The 24,482-nt window shown below is 38.6% G+C and overlaps 1 protein-coding gene across 1 annotated transcript in view; it reads left to right on the forward strand.

Annotated features, from left to right (window-relative positions):
- DCC (DCC netrin 1 receptor) overlaps positions 1 to 24,482 on the forward strand; it is a 1,302,851-nt gene that overhangs the window by 1,213,686 nt on the left and 64,683 nt on the right. Inside the window, exon 23 of the mRNA XM_034401555.3 lies at positions 8,940 to 9,102. Coding sequence (XP_034257446.1) covers positions 8,940 to 9,102 — 163 coding nt within the window. The remainder of the gene's footprint in view (positions 1 to 8,939; positions 9,103 to 24,482) is intronic.

The raw sequence follows: 24,482 nt of genomic DNA on the forward strand, positions 1-24,482 counted from the left end.
TGTGTGTGCCAGCCAGATGGTCTTTGGGTTTCCGGCACACGCATGCACGCCGGCCAACTAGTCTTCACACACGCTGGAGCACCGGAAACCCAAAGAGCAGTTGGCCGACACACACATACCTGTTTTTTGGCTGGTTTGGGCCATTTGTTGGGCTGGTTTTGGCCATTATCAAGCCATTTTCTGGTGCTCCGGTACCCGTAAAAACCTTGTGCAACAGAAACCAGAAGAGCAGCTGGCAATGGCGCACGTGCCCACAGAAAGGGCTCTGCGTCCCACTTCTGGCATGGTGGTACCATAGGTTTGCCATCACGGGTATAGGGCAGGGGTGAAATGTAAAATGTGTTACTATTAGTTCTGTGGGCATGGCTTGATTGGGGGGGGGTTAATGTGACTGGGTGGACGTGGCCAACTTTTTTTTTCTAACTTTTCAAAGCATTTTTTCTAATGCTTTGAAAAGCCTCTGGCGATCAGGCAACTCAGCTGGGATCATCAGAGAGGCTTTTTAAAAAAATGCTTTGAAAAGCCTCTCTGCCGATTAGGCAACTCAGCTGGGATCGTCAGAGACTTTTCAAAGCAATTTTTTAACCACCTCTTCGGCCAAGAGGTTGCAGAAAAAAATGCTTTGAAAAGCCTCTGAGGATCCCAGCCGAGCCACACAATCATCAGAGGCTTTTTTTTTTTTTACTTTTAAAAGCATTTTTTTGTCGGAAGAGGTTGTAGAAAAAATGCTTTTAAAAGTAAAAAAAAAAAAAGCCTCTGATGATCGTGCGGCTCAGCTGGGCATTGGAGCGGGGGGCGCAGGGATTTTTGCTACCGGTTCTCCGAACCACCACCCGCCATCGCTACTGGATCGGGCGATCCGGTCCGAACCGGGAGCATTTCACCGCTGGTATAGGGTCTTCTGCTCGAGTAGGGCGTTGGACTAAAAAACTTCTAAGGTCCCTTCCAACTTTGTTATTCTATGTTCTTTTCTATGTTTTATGCTCTACAAACAGGTTACCATATTGTTTAGATGGGGAGAAGATCCATGTTTAGTCTGCGGCAACAAGCTAGACATAAAGTCTGGTGATGCCGTCAAGACTAACCCATTTTATTGGAGTTGTTGTTCATAAAAGTTCATTTCCCAATAAAGTGGTTCAGTCTGGAAGATACTAGCAAATTCCATTATGTATTTGATGGGTAATTAATTTTAATTGATATTTATTATTTTTCCCCCTGTTGTCCCCACGTTGACATGGTAGGGAGGCTGGATATTTTACAAAGATTTCTTTTTTAATGACTAGTCTTTCTTTTGTAATGGGAGGCCTGCTTTTTTTTTTTTTTTAAGGTAAATAGGGATACATCTTCCTGTAGCAGTGCAAGCCCATGATAAATTTTGGTAGGTTTTTGCTTTTTTTCTCTGATATATCAAACCATATTTTTCTCTTCTTAGGCTTCTGTTCTAAACCACAGCCTGTTTCTTTTCTATTCTTTTGTTTTCTGGAGCAGAATTCATACGGCCTTGGCAGGCAGTAAATTGTAGTCTGTTTTTATATGTAGCTTCTTTACAAAAATAGTAATAATAAACAAAACAAAACAGGTAAGAGGAATAAAATATGAAAGTGGAGCAGTATGTTGTTGACTTCCTATAGATCAGGTGAGTTGGATATTTCTCATAAATTCTAATCTTTTATATCTTTGTGCCACAGATATATTTCTCCAGCGAAAAACACCTTACTTTTTTTTTTTTTTTTTTTAAAGAAAATGAGTCTCATAAACCCTCCTATGAGGTATCTTCATCACATTTCAGGAACCCATGCTGTGGCCATGTACATAGAATTCTTTCTTTATTTAGAATATCATTCTTTATTCTTTATTGGCCAAGTGTGATTGGACACCCAAGGAATTTGTCTTAGGTGTATATGCTTTCAGTGTACATGAGGAGAATAAAATACATTCATCAAGAATAAAACGATACAACACTTAGTGATAGTTATAGTAATCAGTGGGAAGAGATAGATACTAGTAAGGAAGAGAAGAATAATGGTAATTTACAGTCTTAGTAAATTATTTGACAGTGTTGAGGGAATTATTTGTTTAGCAGAATGATGGCGTTCGGGGAAAAAACTGTTCTTGTGTCTAGTTGTTCTGGTGTGCAGTGCTCTATAGCATCGTTTTGAGGGTAGGAGTTGAAACAGTTTATGTCCAGGATGTGAGGGGTCTGTAGATATTTTCACAGCGCAGTATACAGGTCCTCAATGGAAGGCAGGTTGGTAGCAATTGTTTTTTCTGCAGTTCTAATTATCCTCTGAAGTCTTTCTGTCTTGTTTGATTGCAACGCCAAACCAGACAGTTATGGAGGTACAGATGACAGACTCAATAATTCCTCTGTAGAACTGAATCAGCAGCTTCTTGGGCAGTTTGAGCTTTCTGAGTTTGCACATAATGGTTCTGATCCAAACAATTTCATTTTTTTGGATGTGGGAATGATTATGTTCATTTGCATTTGAATGCAGATTTATCTAATTTAATACTTTCAAATCAGTGCAAGAATGGAAACTGGGTTATTTGGAATTCAGAGTTTATTTGACAATAATATAAAAAGAACACTATGGAAAAGTGTATCAAATAATGAATATATTCCTAAAAATGTAGCAAAGAAAATAGTTCGTATACATTAGGCAAAATAAAAAAAACCTTTCAGAAATGTTCTCCAAAATATATATAGATGTATATTGCAAACATTTAAAAAGTTTATTGCATAGACAATCTGACTTTAGTATTTGCAAAAAATGAGAAAATAAGAAAAAAAACAAACAATTGTGTGATATTTGGAAATAGAAACTGAAAAGGAATAAAATTAAGACATTTGCCTACCCTTGGACAATGCACAGGATATGTATTTAAGATTTGATCCATGGATCAATAAATGTATGAAGAACATTGCAGAACTATGCAGGAAAATTCTACGCAGCTCCATTTACTACCACCAAAGTACAGTAACATATAATTCTATAATTCTTTATGGCATATTCGGAACAAAATATTCTGCAAATAATCTTAGAGAGCTTCTGCAAGGAAGAAAGGAAGTTCCAGATCATATTGACAAGGCAATATGTATGTTTGAGAATCCTGTCCGGAATTCCACAAACTTTGCACAAATTATTGATGATACATGAATAGACGTGGTTGCTAATTTTAGACAGAAGAGACTGGACTTGTTTGCACAACAAGGCGAATCATATAATCCCCTCCCATTTCCAAGCACTCACATTTGTACATATGGTCATTTTTCTACTACCTTGTAACTTGTATTGCTCTCTACTGTACCATCAGGATTTCTGGCATCCTTTGAGAGAAAGAGGATCCTGAAATATTTATTTATTAATTAATTAAATTTATACAATGCACATCTCAGTGTCAAGTGATTCTGGGCCTTCCTTCCTTCCTTCCTTCTTTCCTTCCTTCCTTCCTTCCTTCCCCCCCCCCATTCTCATTCTCATTCTCATTCTCATTGTATTTATTTATTTATTTTATTTATTTTTCAGATTTCTATACCGCCCTGCTCCTTCCGGACTCAGGGCGGTGAACAGCCAAATATAAAACATTCATACACAAAAAATAGATTTAAAATAATTAAATAAAATTTGGCCCATAATTTAAAACATTTCAATTAAAATCAATATCAAATTTTAAAACCAACCATAAAATCAGGACAGCCCGGCTAACTGAAAAAAGTAGGTTTTAAGGGCCTGACGAAAAGTCCGGAGGTCTGGGATCACTCGTATCTCTGGGGGTAGATTGTTCCAGAGGGACAATCAAACTTTAAACTACCCAAATGAAGTCACCTTCTTGGCTTTGTCATTGCCAAAAATAAGTCATTGGTACATGTTTCTGGTAGTAGCCGACATACCAGCAGATGGTCCAGGCTCTGTGTCTCTCTACATTCACATAGTGAGTTGTTACCCATTAAAAGCCATCACTTGAGCATGCTGGTTTTACATTTAGGCACTCCAACTCTCAACCTATTCAGGGTCCTCCAGGTAGTATAAGGGAGATCAGATCCTTCAACCATATTCTCCTTTAATGTTATTCCCTGCTCAATGTTCTCCTTCCTCCATCTTTTAATTCAATTTTCTTTTTGTGTACCTTCAAGAATGTTTGTTCTTGTGATAAAGCTTGCCTACATCTGAGTCAGCGAGCATGGGGCATATGCCCGTTCAGAGGATGTTGAAGATCATTCTCTTGCTTAGCTTTCTTGTCATCTGCTGTTACTGAGTCAACTGTGTGCAGCTGCTGCCAAAAAAGCCATTGCAGTTCTAGGCTTCATAAACAGAGGGATAGAATCAAGATCATGTGAAGTGTTAATACCACTTTATAATGCCTTGGTAAGGCCACATTTGAAATACTGCATTCAGTTTTGGTCGCCACGCTGTAAAAAAGATGTTGAGACTCTAGACAGAGTGCAGAGAAGAGCAACAAAGATGATTAGGGGACTGGAGGCTAAAACATATGAAGAACGGTTGCAGGAACTGGGTATGTTTAGTTTAATGAAAAGAAGGACTAGGGGAGACATGATAGCAGTGTTCCAAAATCTCAGGGGCTACTACAAAGAAGAGGGAGTCAAATTATTCTCCAGAGCACCTGAGGGTAGGACAAGAAGCAATGGGTGGGAACTCATCAAGGAGAGAAGCAACTTAGAACTAAGGAGAAATTTCCTGACAGTTAGAATAATTAATCAGTGGAACAATTTGCCTCCAGAAGTTGTGAATGCTCCAACACTGGAAGTTTTTAAGATGTTGGATAACCATTTGTCTGAAGTGGTGTAGGGTTTCCTGCCTAAGCAGGAGATTGTACTAGAAGACCTCCAAGGTCCCTTCCAACTCTGTTATTCTATTCTATTCTATTCTATTCTATTCTATTCTATTCTATTCTATTCTATTCTATTCTATTCTATTCTATTCTATTCTATTCTATTCTATTCTATTCTATTCTATTCTACTTCTCTCCTGATCTTAGGTGGGGTAATGCCAGCAAGAGGGTATATTTACTCAATTGATGTAGGTTTGAGGCATCCTGTCACTAAGCATACTGCTTCATTGACAGCCACATTACCTTGTTTTATTTTCAATTAAAGGACTTTTTTTTAAAGCAGGTAGGACAAGGAATCTCTAGTGCCAAGGCAAGTGAACATCCATTGCTGTCCCATTGTCTATTTGTTGCCTCTAGGGTTAAGAGCTAAGAAGAATTCCATTTTAGTAGCAGCTTTCTTCTAATTTCTCATTTTATAAATTGCAGGATATTAATTTGGCAAGGGGGGAAAAAAAGCACTAATATCCACATGCATTTCCATGCACATTTCTTCTCAAGTGTAACATTTTTGTCCATACTTAGCTCAGAATATAACCTAATTTTCTCCTAGAAAAATACATTTTTGTCTGAATAATTCTCTAATAAAAACATTAGGGGTATATGCTACAGTAAAGTATAGATTTGGGACTTTTATGTGAACTAAGTACTGAACAATACTAAAAGAAAGTCTGTAAAGCGCAGATTTCAGCAATATTTGGGTCTCTAATACATTCAGCAAGAAGTCTGTAGAGACACTCAGTCATCCAGGTCATGGTTGTCCTGAAGGAGCTTTTTCAGGAGGCTACTGGATTTTCTTTTCTTTTTTTCTTTTGAAGACGTTTCACTTCTCATCCAAGAAGCTTCTTCAAAAGAACATCTTCAAAAGAAAAAAAAACAAAAACAAGAAAGTCCAGTGGCCTCCTGAAAAAGCACCTTTGGACATTCAGCAAGAGTATGGAGACCCAGGTGTAGTCCTCTCCTAAACTCATATGCTGGTTACGTGTCTTTGAACCAGCCTTTCCCTCTCAACCCTAGATTGGGTAGTTGAAAAACTTTTTTTCAACTCACACTGGGACCAGGATGGTACATTGCCCTGGAGCCATTTTGTCTTGCTATGTCTTATCTATGGCTACCTACGGGACCGCCTACTACCACCAATAGCCTCCCACCGGCCGGTACGCTCTCATAGAGAGGGGCTCCTCCGGGTGCCATCAGCCAAACAATGTCGACTGGCGGCCCCTAGGGGGAGAGCCTTCTCTGTGGGGGCACCTACAATCTGGAACGAGCTCCCCCCGGAGATACGGAGGATCCCGGATCTGCGCACCTTCCGCCACGCTTTGAAGACCTTTTTATTCTACCAGGCGGGCCTGGCCTAATCTTTTTCCCTCTTTTCTTTTTAAACATGCAAATTTTAATCTGTTTTTAAACGACTGGGGTGCTTTAATTTGTCTGGGCCAAATTATTTAATTCGATTTTATCCTGTTTTTTAAATTTTGTATTTATGTATTTTACTGTTTGGCTGTTCACCGCCCTGAGTCCTTCGGGAGTAGGAAAATTTGATAAATAAATAAATAAATTTGATAAATAAATCTTCACTGTAGACTTTGCATGAGGACAATGAGATGTTTTGGGATTTTAATTTTCCTAAGGTCCTTCCACAACTTTGCATGGTCTATGCAATCAAAGGCTTTTTTTCTTTAATCATCAGTCACCAGTAAACTTGTTTTTGGAGATTGTTGGCTTTCTCAATTATCCAGCATACAACATCTATAATGTCTCTTGTTTTTCAGGTTTTTTTAAAACCATATTAAACATCTGGTATTGTCCTTTTCATATACAATAGCGTTCTAACATGTTAGCATGTGAAATTAAGGACATTGTGTGCTGCTTTGCAAGCTCTGTTAAGTCTCCTTTCTTTAGTAATGCTCAGAATTCCAAGTAACACCCCCAATGAAAGAAGACTCCAAGGCTTGAATTTCCTTAAAGTTCCATTTTATTGAAGATGTCATATTATCAGATCTGGGAAAACCCGAATCTGAAAGCTTCCAGGTTTTCCCCACCCAAAAGAAAGTTCAAGTCCCTGCCCAGCACCCATATGTCCATCACATGATCCAATCAGGCACCATCCAAAACTGAAGATACCTCCCAGTCCCCTCGGGGCAGCTGCAGGGCACCATGGCCTTGCCTCTCTGAGAAAAGAATGCTATTTTGACTATATATCACCCAAGCTCTATACAATCCCCCCCTCCCATTTTCCCACAGTAGAAATAATGTGGCAGGCTTGAAGGCCCAACTGTAAAAGATGTCTTCCAGGCCTGACAGCTATATAGATTGATCTCTTCCGCTCTGTTGGTCACTGTATTGTTTTCCACATTTGTAGACCTAATTTTGTTAGAACCTTAACAGATTCTTCTTCTGTTATTTGCTATATTTCTGTAGGTATTCTATTTCTACCAAGCCTTATGACTTGGTAATTATTGGAGAGCTGAGCTAACTTCATCTCCTATTGCTTATAATGATGAAATATCTGTTAATACATGTCACTTGTACCAAATTTCAGTATGTTCCTTCCACTTTTGTTTATTCTTCTTGGAATCATTTACTCTCTGTCCATTTGGCATGTTTCAGCATACTACTTTGGCAGAAAATAACTCATTTCTTCATATCTGTTTGCTATGCCTTATAATACAGATACATTTTTTTTCCTTATTATTTCCAACTTTGACATTCCAGTCTCTACTATAAGCAGTAATTCTGCCTTTACAACTTCAGATATTCTTCTCTCTCTCTCTATTTCCTTCCTTCCTTCCTTCCTTCCTTCCTTCCTTCCTTCCTTCCTTCCTTCCTTCCTTTCTCATCCATCCATCCCTCTTTTCTTTCTTTCTTTCTTTCTTTCTTTCTTTCTTTCTTTCTTTCTTTCTTTCTTTCTTTCTTTCTTTCTTTCTTTCTGCATAACAACATCAGCAACTATGTTATACCTACCATAAATGCCATTAGTACTCCAAACAATCCTCAATTCTCAATCCTTAGTAGGATGCTTATTGCCTATTTGTGTGATTTTTATAAAAATAAAAAAATATATGAATGGTTTAGTATTGTCATTTCGTACATATCATGAGATTATGCTCTTGCCATTGTCACTAAAGTGATCATCCATTTCCAGTATCTTCCTATGTCGCTGTTGCCCAGTATAAGTTGCTACTTGCTTTAACTGGGCAGCTGGCATAACCTTCATGGGTAATGTTCCTAAAGTATATACTCCTGACATTCATTTTTGTTGTTCTTTACCCTCCCAGGAACATGCCACCTTAACTGAGTCCTATTGGAGAAGGGCGGTATAGAAATTTAATTAATAAAATAAATAAAATAAATAACTACCACCACTACCACCAAGATAAGGCAATCCTGCCATAATTACCAATATATTAAAGGCCTCTGTATCCAGTTCTTGCAGTTGTTTATGATGGCAGCATAATTTATAGAATTAATGCATGAATGCATGATAATATGAACCAATCATAGATCCTCCATGTTCGGAGATCTGGTACATTAAACTTCACAGAACCAAATGACACTATTTTATGGCTGTGGCATAAATGGCTGTTCATGCTAATCACATTCAAATGATACATTTGATTTGTTTATCAGTTTAAACAGCCATCAGAACACGCAGTCACATCAAATCAACATTTTCATTCCTAGCATGGATGAGATTCATTCAGTTTTCTCAATTGCTCTGAATTGTCAAATCTGTTTTGATCTGAAATCACCGTCAAGTTGAGTATCAGAGCTGAATTTTCATAAAGAGGTTGCATTTTTGTCACATTTGGGGGCAGAGGTTTGATAACCCAAGACCATATAATCAATTATTCTGAAATTAAAGCCAATTCACACCCTCCTTTTTGATGTGGACAAATTACCTCATGAATGACCTTGTATCAGACATCAATCATTCACTGAAGAGACAATTCTCAGTATTTGTTATAATGAAATAGAACTAATCCTAAAATAATTTTCTTGGTTTCTTCAGTACTCAAATAAGTCTCTGCAATTCATGTTAACAATTCACTTAGTAAAGGCAATCCACCAACATATTTCTAATATTTCAGAGCCCCCCATTGGACAGATGCACCCTCCGCATGGAAGTGTAACCCCTCAGAAGAACAGCAATCTTCTCGTCGTTATTGTTGTGACTGTCGGGGTCATCACTATCATTGTGGTGGTGATTGTGGCTGTGATTTGTACAAGGCGTTCATCAGCACAGCAACGAAAGTAAGTCATTTGAACATCTTTGTCAATTCGCTCAAGGGCTTGAGATACTTAATATCATTTCATTGTAGGGAGGTTTCCCATTGATTTCATTTCTTGAATTGTGTCAAAGTGTTGATGGCACTACAGACAAGTAAAAACTGTCTAGCACATTTCTGTGACTTGAAGAGCAATCCAGATGGTCACTTAAATATACCACGATGATTAAGAAGTACAGTAATATACTGAATAAATGATTATTTCCTTCTTACTTAACTATACCATGATGATTAAGATTGCTGGGCCCTTTCCCATTAATGTAAATCTTGTAAAAATAGAGTAGCACAAGTCTGTTATTTGGACGGCAATCCAGATGGTCACTCAGCTATGATGATGATTAAGAAGTACAGTAATATATTGAATAAATGATCATTTCCTCTTTCTCAAGATGTGAGTTCAAACTCACCTTTCCTGGAGCAGGAATTAATAGAGCTTTCATATCACCCAATAAAGTTGGCAATCTTCACTGAAGTTCTTTATTTTTAAATCACCAGAGCATTTATCTTAACTATTGTATTGAATTTTGCAGCATGGTTCCATTATATTTTCAGATGAAAGACAACAAAAGAACTGCAATGTGAACCCTGAAAAGGTTAAAACCCAAAGGAAAGATTGAATTCCCATCTCCACAAAGAAAAAAATGCAAGGGAATTGAAACTCTTGGTTCATATGGAAGATACAATCTGGCCTATTTTGCCAAATATCCAAAGTGCATGACGTATAAGATGAACAAGTGGAGAATGAATGTTGGAAGATGAATGGCCATTTATCTTATTTGAAATTTAAGATCATTAATGAAGCAGCTGAGATTCTAGACTGAAGACTTGGCAGAATGAGAAGCAGAGATGTAGATATCCCAAGTGCTCTTGGGCAGTTTTTCATAGCCTGGATAATTTTCAGATACCTGTACTTCAACCCCCCAGTATACCTCGGCCAATATGACCATTGCTGAGAATTCAGGAATGGTGAGTCCACACATCTGGAAGTTGCCCAGATGGGGAAAAGCTACTTTAAAATAACTCTATCCACTGTGATTTCTCACTGATAAAAGCCAATCAAACCAATACAAGTGAATATTTGTAGCTCTGGATTGAATTGTGGGGTCCTTGGTGATCTCTGAGCTTGGTTGTTTTCTTGCAGATGTTTCATTACCCAATGAGATAACATCTTCAGTGCTAGGCTAGGGCTAGGCTGGGTAATGAAACATCTGCAAAAAACAAACAACCAAGCTCAGGGAGCACCAAAGACTCCACAATCAAACCAGTGTCAGATCAGGTCTTCCATTGGGGCTAATGAAGGTTTGCTTATGATAGCCCACATCCTTGTCTCTTGTATGTCTGCTAGACTTCCCTCAAAACCTCCTATTCCAAAATATTTATGCTTTCAAGTTCCTTACCATGTTTTGCCCCAAATGTGCTTTTTCAAAAAGCAACAGTTCTGAAGAACGAAAGAAGCTTCTTGGATGAGAAGTGAAACATCTCCAAGGAAAAACAAAGTCCAGTTGCCTTTTGCAAAAGCACATTTGGGCCTGTGCGGATTGTTGCTGATCCTGACGACGAGGAGGCTGGTTTGGTGTCACGCCAGCAGCCTGTACAGCCGGCGCTCGAGTCGGACAGCGAGGAGGCTGAAGAAGATGTGGTGCCAGAGGCAGGGATTCAGCCAGGGCCTTCAGAACCTCCAGAGGCTCCTTTAAGTGAAGAGGATGAAGTGGAGGAGCCTCTTCTCAATGCATGAGCACGCAGAGCTGCCAAAAGGCAGGAGTGGTTACTCAGGAGGAGGTCTCCTCGAGAGTAAGGCTTGGGGCTAATTGGCCACTCCCTTAGCCTATTTAAGTTTGCACGCAGCTTCTAAAAAGCTGCAGGAAACAATGCATGTTCATTAGCTGATCATTGAATCTGGATTTTCTCTGCAAACCTTGCTTCTGGGCTTTCTGCCAACTCGAGTAAGACTTTATCTTATCTGTGGAATTTCTTTAATTAAGGACATTTAATTAACAGCCTGCATTTGTAAAAAAAAAACTACGTTTGGAAGTAAATTGAGCTTTGTTCATAGTTTGTGTGTGCTGTGTTCTCTGGGATTCTCCGTAGCTGGGGCAGAACATCGTGTGATCAACAGCGAGCATATTGAAGTCAAAAATATGACTTTTTCCGTGAATATAGAAGTATTTCCAAAGTAAAATAGACATGAGAATTTGACTTAGAAGGGTACTCTTCTTATGCCTTAGAAAACCATTAGTTTGCACCCATTAAAGTAGAAGCTAGCTTGATTAAAGTCAATCTTACAATTGAAAGCAGAAAATTAAGCTCCTGTTAAAATGCCTTCTAGCCTATTTTTTCCTAATGGTGACAAGCAACCATTAGTCTGGGACAGGCTTTGAAGATGAGTGGTGAAAATGACGAAGGATCACCCAGGTGCTCAGAAAATATACAGCATTAGCCATTTCAGGCTCTCAGCCATTTTTCTGTTGGATAAATTTCTGCTTTCAGCTTTGCTCACAATCTCTCTGAGCTCCAGCATTGTATTTTCAAATATTGGCTCTAACACTGAGTTTAGATGTAGTTTGGGCCCTGGATGGCCACAGGGAAGCTGTTCAACTGTACTCTGAGACTACTAATGACAATAACTCATCAAGCCCAAATTATATATCCTTATTGCTGCATTCACTATATCTGAGGCTCCCTTTATCAAAACATGTACAAGGAAAAAAGGTAAAGATTTCCCCTTTTCAGATGTGTGACATTAATAGATTAACAGATTAACAGAGTTGGAAGGGACCTTGTAGGTCATCTAGTCCATACCCCCCCCCCAAAAAAACAGGACAGCCTACACCATTTCTGACAGATGGCAGTCCAGTCTCTTCTTGAAAGCTTCCAGTGATGAAACTGTCACTACTTCTGAAGGCAACTTCTGTTCCATTGGTTGATTGCTCTCACTGTCAGAAAATTTCTCCTTATTTCCAGGTTGAATCTCTCCTTCTTCAGTTTCCATCCATTATTCCTTGTCTGGCCTTCAGGTGCTTTGGAAAACAGATTGACCCCCTCCTCTCTGTGGCAACCCCTCAAATATTGGAACGCTGCTATCATGTCTCCTCTGGTCCTTCTCTTCACTAGACTAGCCATGCCCAGTTCCTGCAACCTTTCATCGTATGTTTTAGCCTCCAGTCCCCTAATCATCTTGGTTGCTCTTCGCTGAATTCTTTCTAGAATCTCAACATCTGTGGTCTTACTAAGGCTTTTAACAGAGGTATCCCTCTGTTTATGCAATTTAGGATTGCATTGGCTTTTTTTTTTTTTTTTTGGCTGCCACCGCACACTGTTGGCTCATACAGGGTGGTGCTCATCTCTGTTTCTTAGCCAAGGAAGCCACCATTGTCCAATGACACCTCTGTGGTCATGTGGTCAGCATGACCATATGCCAACGTGCACAGAACATTGTTACCTTCCCACCGAAGTGGTACCTATTTACCTACTCGCATTTGCATGCTTTCAAACTGCTAGGTTGGCAGGAGCTGGGGCAAATAATGGGGACTCGCCCCATCATGTGGTGCTCAGGTCTCAAACCTGGGCTGCCAGCTTTCTAGCCAACAAGCTCAATGTCTTTAACCACTGAGCAATTCTTCCCCTCCCCTCCCCCACTTATGTAAAAGGAAAGAAGGATGGAAAAGCAGCATTTCAATGCAGAAATATCTTCAGCTAAATACTATCATGGCAAGCATATGAATCTATATTTATTTTGTGTCAGTTTGCCATTGTTTGAATAGAACTTTGAGCTGCTGAACATTTTATACGATACAGTAAGCTAAAACTGGCATTTATACCTAGCCACTAACTAAAAATCCCTGATGCTAATCCTTTCTGAGCCATCCTTTCTTCCTATGATTTAAGCATTTCAAACTGCAGAGATGTAAGACTGCCTCTAACACTCAGAGATGTTGTAAATAAAAAGGAAAGGGAGAACTTTTATTTTTAATTATATTGGTGAATGCAAAAGAAAGTCCCTTTCTTTCAAAAACTATCTGTTAACACTTGCAAAAAGCAACTCTGATCTCTTTTAGGTGTAGTCCTAGATTGCCTTGTTGGCACTGAACAATGCACTGGTTTTCCAGCTACAGTCCTTGTTGCAACTTTTATCTCTCTGTGTTTGTATTTGCATTAAACCAATTGTGTTTCCTTTACTGGCAATGCGTACCACAAATAGATCTGATGGTGCCTTTTCCTTGGTATTGTTACAGAGATAGTAGATACATCAAGCATTTCCCTTTTGAGATGAATAACTTTATGCAAAGAATAAAAAGGGGAGTAAGGAATAGAAAGTCAAAGAAATTAAAAGCGAGAGATGAGAAAAAGAGAAGCGAATATAACTAGATGTAGTAATGCTAGCACCATCCATAATGCAACTTTCGTATCTTCTATCCTTGCACACAATTGCTTTCCACTGCATTCATATATCATAGCATACAGGATCTTTTGTTCCTCAAATTTCTTACATCTCCCTTTTCAAGAATCTCATCAACTCCACCAGGAGAGGATTTGTTTTGGTCTTATTGTCTCTTTTGAATGGTGTGTAAATATGATTTATTGCTGTGTCTATTGATGGATGATTTGTCCGAATGCTAGTCTTCAAGGAATCCCCCAGCAGTTTTGGATTTAGCTTGGTCCAAGATGTTCCCATTTTCCCAGTTGAAACTATAGTTGAATCTGTCCATGTACTTTGAAGTTAAGGAGTTTTCATCGTGTCTCCTAACTACTTATTGGTGTACACAGATGTCCTCTGCTAGGCTTTTGCCTCTCTATCCTATGTAGTCACTGTTACACAGTCCTTACAAAGTATGTTGTAGACAATTCCTGTTTATTTCTTCTGGGGTTGCTGGGTCTTTTTGGTTTGCTTAAAATGTTTTGGAGAGCTTTAGTTAGTCTGTGTGCTGTGGTAATGCCTTGTGGTTGCAATAGTCTGTCTGTTGTTTCTGAGATATTTTTGACGCATGGCAGTGTTATTCTTTTCATAGTTTGTGTTAGCTGTGCTGTAGTGGGTTGACCATTCAGGCACTTTTTATAAACTTGTGTGACTATCCATTTTGTTACCTGATCTGTTTCCTTTTTCTGGTGTTCTTGTTTGCTGCAATGGATTTTTACTCATCTATATAATGTTCTTACACAGCTTCTCTTGTGGGAGGTTGGGTTGTTATTTTAATAATGGAGCGGATTTTAGTAATTGAGTTATTTTAGTAATGGTTAGTCTGGATTCTGTTACCATAGACTTGTTTTTCTAGTTTGCTGTCATTTCCTCTGCTGCTGATATCCTGAAAAGATATTGCTTTCTTCTTCTCTTGTGAATTTTATTCCTTTGAAGATGTTGTGGATAATTGCATGTGTCTTCTTTATTAGTTCCTTTTTTTATTATGATGAAGCTGTTGTCTACATACTGGATCTATACTTTTGATTATATGGGAATGCTATAGTTTCTAGATGCTGCATTACAGTCTCTGCTAGGAGTCCTCAGAGTGGTGATCCCATGCATATTCCTCTGATTTGTTAGTATATTTCTCCATCAAACTGAAATTAGATAGTGAGGCAGAATTGATGAGGTCCATGATTCTGGGTATTTTGTTCTTAGAGAATTTGGTCAAGTTGGGTGTGTTGTTTCTCTCATTTTGGATCTACAACCATAGAATGCTGCTGCATCAAATGAAACCACAATTTATTCTTCTTATATTTTTAGGTTATTTTATTTTCTGGAAGTCATATAGTGAGGAATTGATAGAACATTTACTCCCCTCTGTGATATGTCCAATATTTTTTTTCTAAGTTCTTTGACTACATTGTATGTTTGCATCCCTGGTAACGATGTTGTGATGATGTGCTTAAAAGTCCTTCATGTTGGGCCTTATGTATTTGGGGGTATCTATAAAAACATAGCAAAATGTGTCCATTACTTTTTATCTGCCAATGTTCTTTTGGGATTTGACCTTTCTTGGTTAAGCCATTAAGGATTCTCTTGATCAGTCTGTCCAGTTTCTGTATTGGGTTGATGCTTAGCGGGATGTAGGTTTCTTTGTCCTCCATTAATTCTTTGGCTTTTTGTATGTATTGTGTTCTGTCCATGATAACTATGGTTCAGCCATTCTCTGCTGAAGGATGGTGATGATTGACTCTTTCTTTAAATTTTGAGGGCTGCTCCATCCTCTACTTTGGTTCTGCTTCTGTGTTAATCTGGTATGATTGTCCGTCTTATGATTTCTTGTGTCTCTGTGGCACGTCCTGTGGGTCAGATGCTGCTTCTCCAGCTGCAAAGAATTCTAATTGATTAGCCTTTTCTACACTATGTTTTACACTGTATGTTTTAGTTGAGACCTTTGTGGAGGATATTGTGTGGATAGTGGGCACTTGGACATGTCTTTTACCCATTTGGGTTCAGGTTTCTCTTTGTTTCTGGGGTTTACCTTGAACAGTTTGGTACGGAGTTTTGTTTTCCTTTTTTTCAGCTTGTCTCAAAGATGGAGTCTTGATAGTTGTTGCCAGCATTTTTGTGTGTTAGGGAGTCATGGTTTTTTTTTTTTCTTTCAGTTGCTCCTTGAGATTATGTGATGATGTGCTAGTATGTGTTTAGTCTGAGGTGAGCATCCCCGATCATTAACCATATCATTTTTCACCCACTTGGCTGAGCTATTTTCCATCCAGCTATGCAGCTTATTGGAGGTTGTATCTGACACTGGTGGGCAGGGCATGCTGTCATAGGCGTCCATGCATGAAAGAATAGTTGCTCCTTGGTGTTCTGTGGAGGTTTGCCTACAAGCAAATTTCTCCCATTTGCTGCTTTCTGAAGCATTTGACACCCATATGTAGTTCCAACAGAAGAGAATAGCTGTACATCAGTGTTGAGATGTGGAATCCTTATTCTTTCCGAGCTTGGTTGTTTGCTTGCAGATGTTTCATTACCTGACAAATTCATGATTGTTTGTTGGCTTTGTTGTACACCATTTGTTTTATGAGATGAGCAGCTATATAAATTTGAAACATAAAAATAAACAAATGGCAGCATTGATATGAATGTGGGATTTTCCCACTGCCTTTCCAGCATCCTGTTAATCCCTGCCTCTCCAGCAGTCCACACCTAGATAAACAGGGTTTAATCCCAGGCAAACAATCAAACAGAAAACTCTACCCTAATCAAGGAACTACCAAGGAAAAACACACATCCCCGCCAAAACTGGCAGAGCCAGCTACTGTATATAAACAATCTCCACACTTGTGTTCACTGATGATCCTACATACCAATAAAATATCTGCAAGCAAAGAACCAAATTCAAAGAGCATCAAGGACTCCTCAATTCAAACGTGAACTTCAGATAGTAAGGAGCTACTTCAGTGTACTTCCTTCTTATTGGTCACTCACCATTGAATTCAGTCCACATTCATTTAGCACCCATTCCTTCTCTACCTTTGTCTTGTTTTATCACAGAAACTCCTTAAGTATCTCATTCAAGCTGCACTTAACTTTTATGCTTCATCTCACATCCATACTTTCACTCCTATATAATAATGTGGGTAGAAGCATTCCTTATATATATTATAAGGAATAGCAATAGCACTTAGAGTTATATACTGCTTCACGGCCCTCTCTAAATGGTTTACAGAGTCAGCATATTGCTCCCAACAATCTGGGTCCACATATAAGCACCATACATTTCAAAATGTGATAGATAGATAGATAGATAGATAGATAGATAGATAGATAGATAGATAGATAGAAAGATAGATATGGTAGGTAGGTAGATAGATATGGTAGGTAGGTAGACAGACCGACAGAGAGATAATTGTTAGACAGACAGACAGATAGACAGACAGACAGACATTCCTTATATATTTTGGCTGCAGCCATCAAAAAAGCCAATGAAGTCCTAGGCTGCATTAAGAGAGGGATAGAATCAATATCATATGAAGTGTTAATACCACTTTATAATGCCATGGGAAGACCACAATGAAATATGCATCTTGAATGAGAAACGAAATGTCTTCAAAGAAAAACAAAGTTCAGTTGCCTTTTGAAAAGCACCTTGGGATTTTTTATGAATAATCATTCATTCCAAACAGATCATGTTGTTATCCAAGATTTAGAAAGAGAACAATTTATTATCCTGTACATTTATTTCTGTGCATTGCCTCAAGCCCCACTGACAATAAACAGGAACAGAATTTTGAGACAAGGATATAGGAAGAAATGTCAATAATAAAAATAAATGAAAATGAATGACTCATTGTAGAATATGTTCTCCCTCCCAATGAATATATTCATTGTAGAATATGTTGCTCTCCTGTAAGACTTAAAGCAATAACTACTACTCACATCACACCATCTCCCCATCTCTACTTTTCTGAGCTTCTAAACTCTTCTGTCTCTTTCCATTTCCAGTGAAATTCCCTCTTAATGGCCTTAAGGGGAAATGTAGGTTAGTGAGCATAGGAGAAGGAATTCTATTTAAATCCCACCTTGACAATTTTTGAATGGAATAAAAATATTCCATTCAAAGAAGTACCTTGCATCACTTTAGATCAGTGTTTCTCAACCTTGGTAGCTTGAAGATGGGTGGACTTCAATTCCCAGAATCCCCCAGCCAGCAGCGCTGGCTGGGGGATTCTGGGAGTTGAAGTCCGCCCATCTTCAAGCTTCCAAGGTTGAGAAACACTGCTTTAGATCCTACACTCCATCACCAGCACCAATTTTGGAAGCGTCTCTGACAATTCCTTCAGACGCACAATATAATCACAAATCTAAAAGTAACACAAGGGAGTGTATAGTCCAATGGGGATAGTCTTCGCAGGTTGACACCACATTGTTAATTGTTATCACACTGTGTTAACATCACACTGTTAACATTTTTCTTTTATAATGATCGGGTGTGCATAGAAGTAGCTCCCCAAGGGTACCTGTTGCCTTAAACATTGATTCCTATTGGCCTGAAGTAAATTGGGCATGCTAATTTAATTAAGTAATGTTAATCTAAATACTCAATTCAAGTAAGTCTGGTGCCACTGTTCATTTCTTTTTCCTTCATTGTATGCAAAAGAGAGACTGAATGAAAGAGGAATGAACTACAATAGAGGCGGATAGATTCTTTTTGATTTGGAGAGTACCCTGGATATCAAAATGGGTGATCCTTAATAACCATAATCAAACAGATCAAATGGATCCAACAAAACCACTTCCAGGAAAGCAGCTGCCCCCCAGAATATGGAGCCGCTTGAATAGAAACATGCAAGAACTAGGGCAAAACTTTTAAAGTAGGAAACGGCCAAGAACCCCAGTATGACTGAGGTGCACTAGAACAAATGATTTAACAGATTTACTGAGTTGGAAGGGGCCTTATAGGTCATCTAGTCCAGTGTTTCCCAAACTTGGGAACTTTAAGAAGTGTGGACTTCAACTCCCAGAATTCCCCATCCAGCATGGCTGGCTGTGGGATTTTGGGAGTTGAAGTCCATACATCTTGAAGTTCCCAAGTTTGGGAAACACTGATCTAGTCCAACATCCCACACCCCCACACCCACACCCCAGCTCAAGCAGGAGACTCTACATCATTTCTGCCAAATGGCAGTCCAATCTTTTCTTGAAAGTCTCAAGTGATGAAGCTCCAACAACGTCTGAAGGCAACTTCTGTTCCATAGGTTGATTGTTCTCACTGTCAGAAAGTTCCTCCTCATTTCTAGGTTGAATCTCTCCTTGGTCAGTTTCCATCCATTAGTCCTTGTCTGGTCTTCAGGTGCTTTGGAAAACAGCTTGACCCCCTCTTCTCTGCGGCAGTCCTTCAAATATTGAAAGTCTGCTCTCATGTCTCCCCTGGTCCTTCTCTTCACTAGACTAGCCATGCCCAGTTCCTGCAACCGTTCATCGGATGTTTTAGCCTCCAGTCCCCTAATCATCCTGGTTGCTCTCCTCTGCACTTTTTGTAGAGTCTCATCTTTTTTATAGCGTGGTGACCAAAACTGGATGCAGTACTTTAGGTGTGGTCTTACTAAGGCTTTATAGAGTGGTATTAGTACCTCACTTGATCTTGATTGTATCCCTCTGTTAATGCAATTTAGGATTACATTGGGTTTTTTGGCTGTTGCTTCACACTGCTGGCTCATATTTAGCTGGTTGTCCACTAAGACTCCAAGATCCCTCTCACAGTCACTATTATTAAGCCTGGTTTCGCCCAGTTTATATGTGTGCTTTTGGTTTCTCTTACGTAAGTGTAGGACTTTACTTTTCTCTACATTGAATTTCATTTTGTTAGATAGGGCCCAGTGTTCAAGTCTGTCAAGATCCATCTGGATCTTGAGCCTATCTTCTAGGTTGCTAGCTATGCTTGCCAGCTTAGTGTTAAATGACGTGTTAAATATGTTTTAAATGATAACACATATAATTTGAGAATGTCTTGTCAGGAATAATGCATCTGGAATACTGCAATTAATTTTGGTCACCAAGTACAAAAAAGACGTTGAGACGTTGAGAGCAATTAAGATGATCAAAGGCCTGGAGACTAAAACAGATGAAGAACGGTTGCAGGAATTGGGTTTGGCTAGTCAGAAGAAAAGAAGAACTATGGGTGACCTGATAGCAGTATTCCAGTAATTGAGGGGCTGCCACAAAGAAGAGGGGGTCAAATTATTCTCCAAAGCACCTGAAGACAGGACAAGAAACCATAGCTGAAAACCAATCAAAGAGACAAGCAACCTGAAATTAAGGAGAAACTTCTTAATGTGAGGATAATTAACCAGTGGAACAGCTTGTCTTCAGAAATCGTGGGTGCTCCATCAGTGGAAGTTTTTAAGAAGAGACTAGACAGTCACTTATCTGAAATGGTATAGATTTTCCTGCTTGAGCAGGGGGCTGGACTAGAAGACCTCCAACATCCCTTCCATCTCCTATTCTATTCTATTCCATTCTATTCCATTCCATTCCTCATTCCAATATTCTATTCTATTCTATTCTATTCTATTCTATTCTATTCTATTCTATTCTATTCTATTCTATTCTATTCTATTCTATTCTATTCTATTCCATTCCATTCCATTCCATTTCATTCCATTCTTCATTCCAATATTCTATTATATTCTTCATTCCAATATTCCTTTTCTATTCTATTCTATTCTATTCTATTCTATTCTATTCTATTCTATTCTATTCTATTCTATTCTATTCTATTCTATTCTATTCCATTCCATTCCATTCCATTCCATTCCATTCCTCATTCCAATATTCTATTCTATTCTATTCTATTCTATTCTATTCTATTCTATTCTATTCTATTCTATTCTATTATTTCAAAGCACCTGGGATGATCTCATCCCAGCCATACCAGAAACAGTTAGATGAGTAGCTTCCATAGATAATGAACTGTAGAATCTATCCTATTGCAATTCTATGGCACCATATTATGGTGATTTTATCAAAATTTTATTCTCATTCAATATTTTATCTCATCTATTGTATTTTCCACACACTTTACATACGTGGGTTTTCTGATTCTTTATTTAAACTCATATTTGTGTTCGAACGTATAATGAGATTTATTAGTTTGTTATATCAGAGATTGCATGGCCTCTATAGCCGCTAAAAAGCACCCTGGAGTTTTTCTTACCTTAAGGGAAGAAGATGATTTATCTTTCTATTATTTGTGTTAAACAATCTCTTGCAGTGCTAGAAATAATGTTCCCCTAAGCAAGATGAAATTTGGTGATTTTCATTCATTCTGAAAACTTTTCCCCTAAATTCTTTATTTAGTGTGGGCTTTGTCTGTATGTGTGATAAACAATGTGCTTTTTTTAAAATTAAGGAGTATCAAATACTTATTGATTGAAGAGATTTTGGAGATCATCTAATCCAACTCTCTACTCCATGCAAAAATCCCTGACAGAAGACCATCCAACCTGTTTTTAAATATCTCCCATACCATCCACGTCCACAGGCTGTCCCTGCTTTTGTCGGAATAAAGAAAGCAGTGACAGTGTTGTGCCACAAACTCCACCCCTTTGGGACATGTGTGCAAAATCATGACACACATAGAAACAGGGTGAGTCTTGCACCAGAATGCCAAAACATTACAAAGCTACTTGCATTACACCTATCCTACCCATCCACCTATTTCTGATGCTTCTGATGATGAAAGTTTATTATATCTCTTTGGAATTTTTCTTCTCTTCTCTGGAGTAAACATATCCAACTTCTCTGATAATTCTTATAACAAGTAGTCCTGGATTTACAACCAGTTTGAAGTTAGGATGGACTTCTCCAGAGCTACTTACAACCTAGATTTAAAGTTCCAGCTGCTGCCCCCTCCAGTCACAGGATTGCATTTTGGATGCTTAGCAAATTAGTACATTGATGTCTATTTGCAGCATCCCATGGTAATATGGCCACAATCGATGACATTTTTTTGGGCAGGAACCAACATTTACTTCCAGTTTCTGGCAAAAAAAAAAAATGCCCTTTGAGGACAGCACAGTCACTTATTGACCACCGAAATGTAAGGTCCCAAAATACACTTGAGTCCCCAGAATGCCAAAGAGAGAGACTCAAGATGAGGCTTGCAAAAAAACAGATTTTATTTATGGCCAAAAACAAAATACTGGGTGGAACTATATCCAGAACATACAGATACAATGCATGCGAGGAAATAGCCACACCTTGGGGAAAGTATAGCGTCCTTTTATACTCTCAGAGACGTCAGCTTAGTACCCAATTCCGGCCTCCTAATTTAGGTTTGTGTATTCCTTGTTGCCCTGCGAGTGGGAATAGAAACTTCCCCAATTAGACTTATCTTAAGCATTTCTTTGTTTACTCAGTTGGCCATTTGGCCCCCTGGCTTTCCAAGACAGGAGTTTATCCAGATCAAACATAAATTAGGGCTGAGGTGTAAATTATCCCTTTGTTGATGGCTGTAGTTCCAACTAGATACGTACTATGCTCTTGGATGGCACAGGAAAATACAGGGAGAAGATTGATATGGGTTCAGGTTAAATGGCAGGGACATACGTTTGACAAATACCAGATACATTACAGAGGCCTAATAACAGAATATATTTGTTACAGGAGATACAAATATAAAGACATAATATGTGTGATACAAATACAAAGGCATATATGTATTACAGGAACCTAATGGTTACAGAATCTAGTATATCAGTATATCATATTCTAGTATTATTTATTATATCCTTATTATTGTTTCCCTTTCAACAGAAAAAGTTGTAAAATCAGGTGCGGTCATGTGGTCACCTGCTTAATGACCAACATGGCTTATAACAGTGATTCCCAGCTCAATTACAGTCGTACATGGAAGAGTACCACTATCATCTCAGTAGTTGTCCTCCAATGTTGCTCCTAATAAAAAATTTCCTGCAGGCAGAATAGATTTTTCCCAGCCTTATAATTAAGCATCACAGATAAAGACACTGCAGTATGACGTTCACCATCTGTGCTAAAATATGTTTCTCCCAAAATAATCTACATTGTGCTAGAATTCCCTGTCAGAAATTCCGGAATCTAGATTGATATAGTTTCCTTGAAAACTAGAAAACAGTCATCGTCTCTTGAACAAGGTTTTTGTTCCTGCAGTTTTGATTCATCTCGATATAAGTAGGCAAACGGCATTTTGCTATCAAACATAGGACGTTAATACTACTCGCAATAATAATGAATGTATACGAAGCCTTGGCAGAGGACTATTTTATTCGGTAATATTTATTTGTGTGGTGATTTTTGCTGTTTTAAACTTGTTTTACATGTGGTAGGATAATAAGCTGTTCGGAATTAGTTAAGCACTGGAGTGGCATTGGAGTTTAGTAAAATAAAGGCATGTGTTGTATATGCATTTATTACATTATAATACGAATTTTCACGTCTCATGAAAACACATGTATAGTTTGTCATCTTTTCTCTTTTTCTGGTACGAAAAGCAAAGGTGAGATATTTCTGGGGGGAGGGTTATGCAAACACCCCTGTCATATAAGAAGAGAACATACTGTAATAAATATTCATAAAATGCTAACATGTAATGAATACATTCTGATGCCAAATAATACCGAGGTTAAAATGCATCTTAATGTATGTCTAAGATAAATATAGCTGTGTGGGAAATATAAATATATATATTAAGTGTTTACCGAGACACCTGGTCTACTCCAACACATTGGAGCGGGCATTCTGCTCCCTTTTTTTTTTTTTTAAATTTGATTTATATGCCGCCCTTCTCCGAAGACTCAGGGCGGCTTACAATGTGCTCAGCAATAGCCTTCATCCTTTTGTATATTTATACAAAGTCAGCTTATTGCCCCCACAAACTGGGTCCTCAATTTACCTACCTTAGAAAGGATGGAAGGCTGAGTCAATCTTGAGCCTTGGCGAGATTTGAACCCTGCAGTAATTGCAGGCAGCTGGTCTTAATAACCAGCTTAATAACAGGGTGCCTTAAACCCCTGTACTACCAAGGCTCTTTTGCCTTTCAGCTCCAATCCAGGAGCCCTCAAACAGTCACATATCAGCAAATATAATATATATCCACACATACACACACATACATACATACATACATACATACATATATAAAAGTAGCTATTTCTGTTAATTAAAAATCTACATTACCAATGGAGATTGGTGATATCAGGAAATAGATTTATTTTTTATTTTTATTTTTTTACTGAGGAACTTCCTGTATTCCTCCGTTTCTGGAGGGCATTTTATAACAGTTTTGCACCACCTAGTTAACAAGTGACCTCTGTTGAGCTGCAAGCTGGCAGAACTTCAAGATATTATTGACATTTCCTCTGGTTGGACTTTGTCAGTTTATCTTCCCAACATATGCTTTCAGCATGAAGCTTTGTGTCTAGCTGCATGGGGTTGGCAAGTAGCCTCAGCTGGAGCTAATTCTGTTGCCACTTGATGGTGCTCAATAAAGCAGTCAGTAGGAAAGAATATGAGAAGGAGTTTAGAATAGAATAACAGAGTTGGAAGGGACCTTGGAGGTCTTCTAGTCCAACTCCCTGCTTAGGCAGGAAACCCTACACCACTTCTGACAAACAGTTATCCAATCTCTTCTTAAAAACTTCCAGTGTTGGAGCATTTACAACTTCTGGAGGCAAGTTGTTCCACTGGTTAATTGTTCTCAGGAAATTTCTCCTTAGTTCTAGGTTGCTTCTCTCCTTGATTAGTTTCCACCCATTGCTTCTTGTCCTACCCTCAGGTGTTTTGGAGAATAGCTTGACTCCCTCTTCTTTGTGGCAGCCACTGAGATATTGGAACACTACTATCATGTCTCCCCTAGTCCTTCTTTTCATTAAACTAGACATACCCAGTTCCTGCAACCG

Source organism: Pantherophis guttatus, chromosome 2, assembly GCF_059756535.1.
Source record: "Pantherophis guttatus breed Tessera chromosome 2, ASM5975653v1, whole genome shotgun sequence".
Classification (NCBI taxonomy): Eukaryota; Metazoa; Chordata; class Lepidosauria; order Squamata; family Colubridae; genus Pantherophis; species Pantherophis guttatus.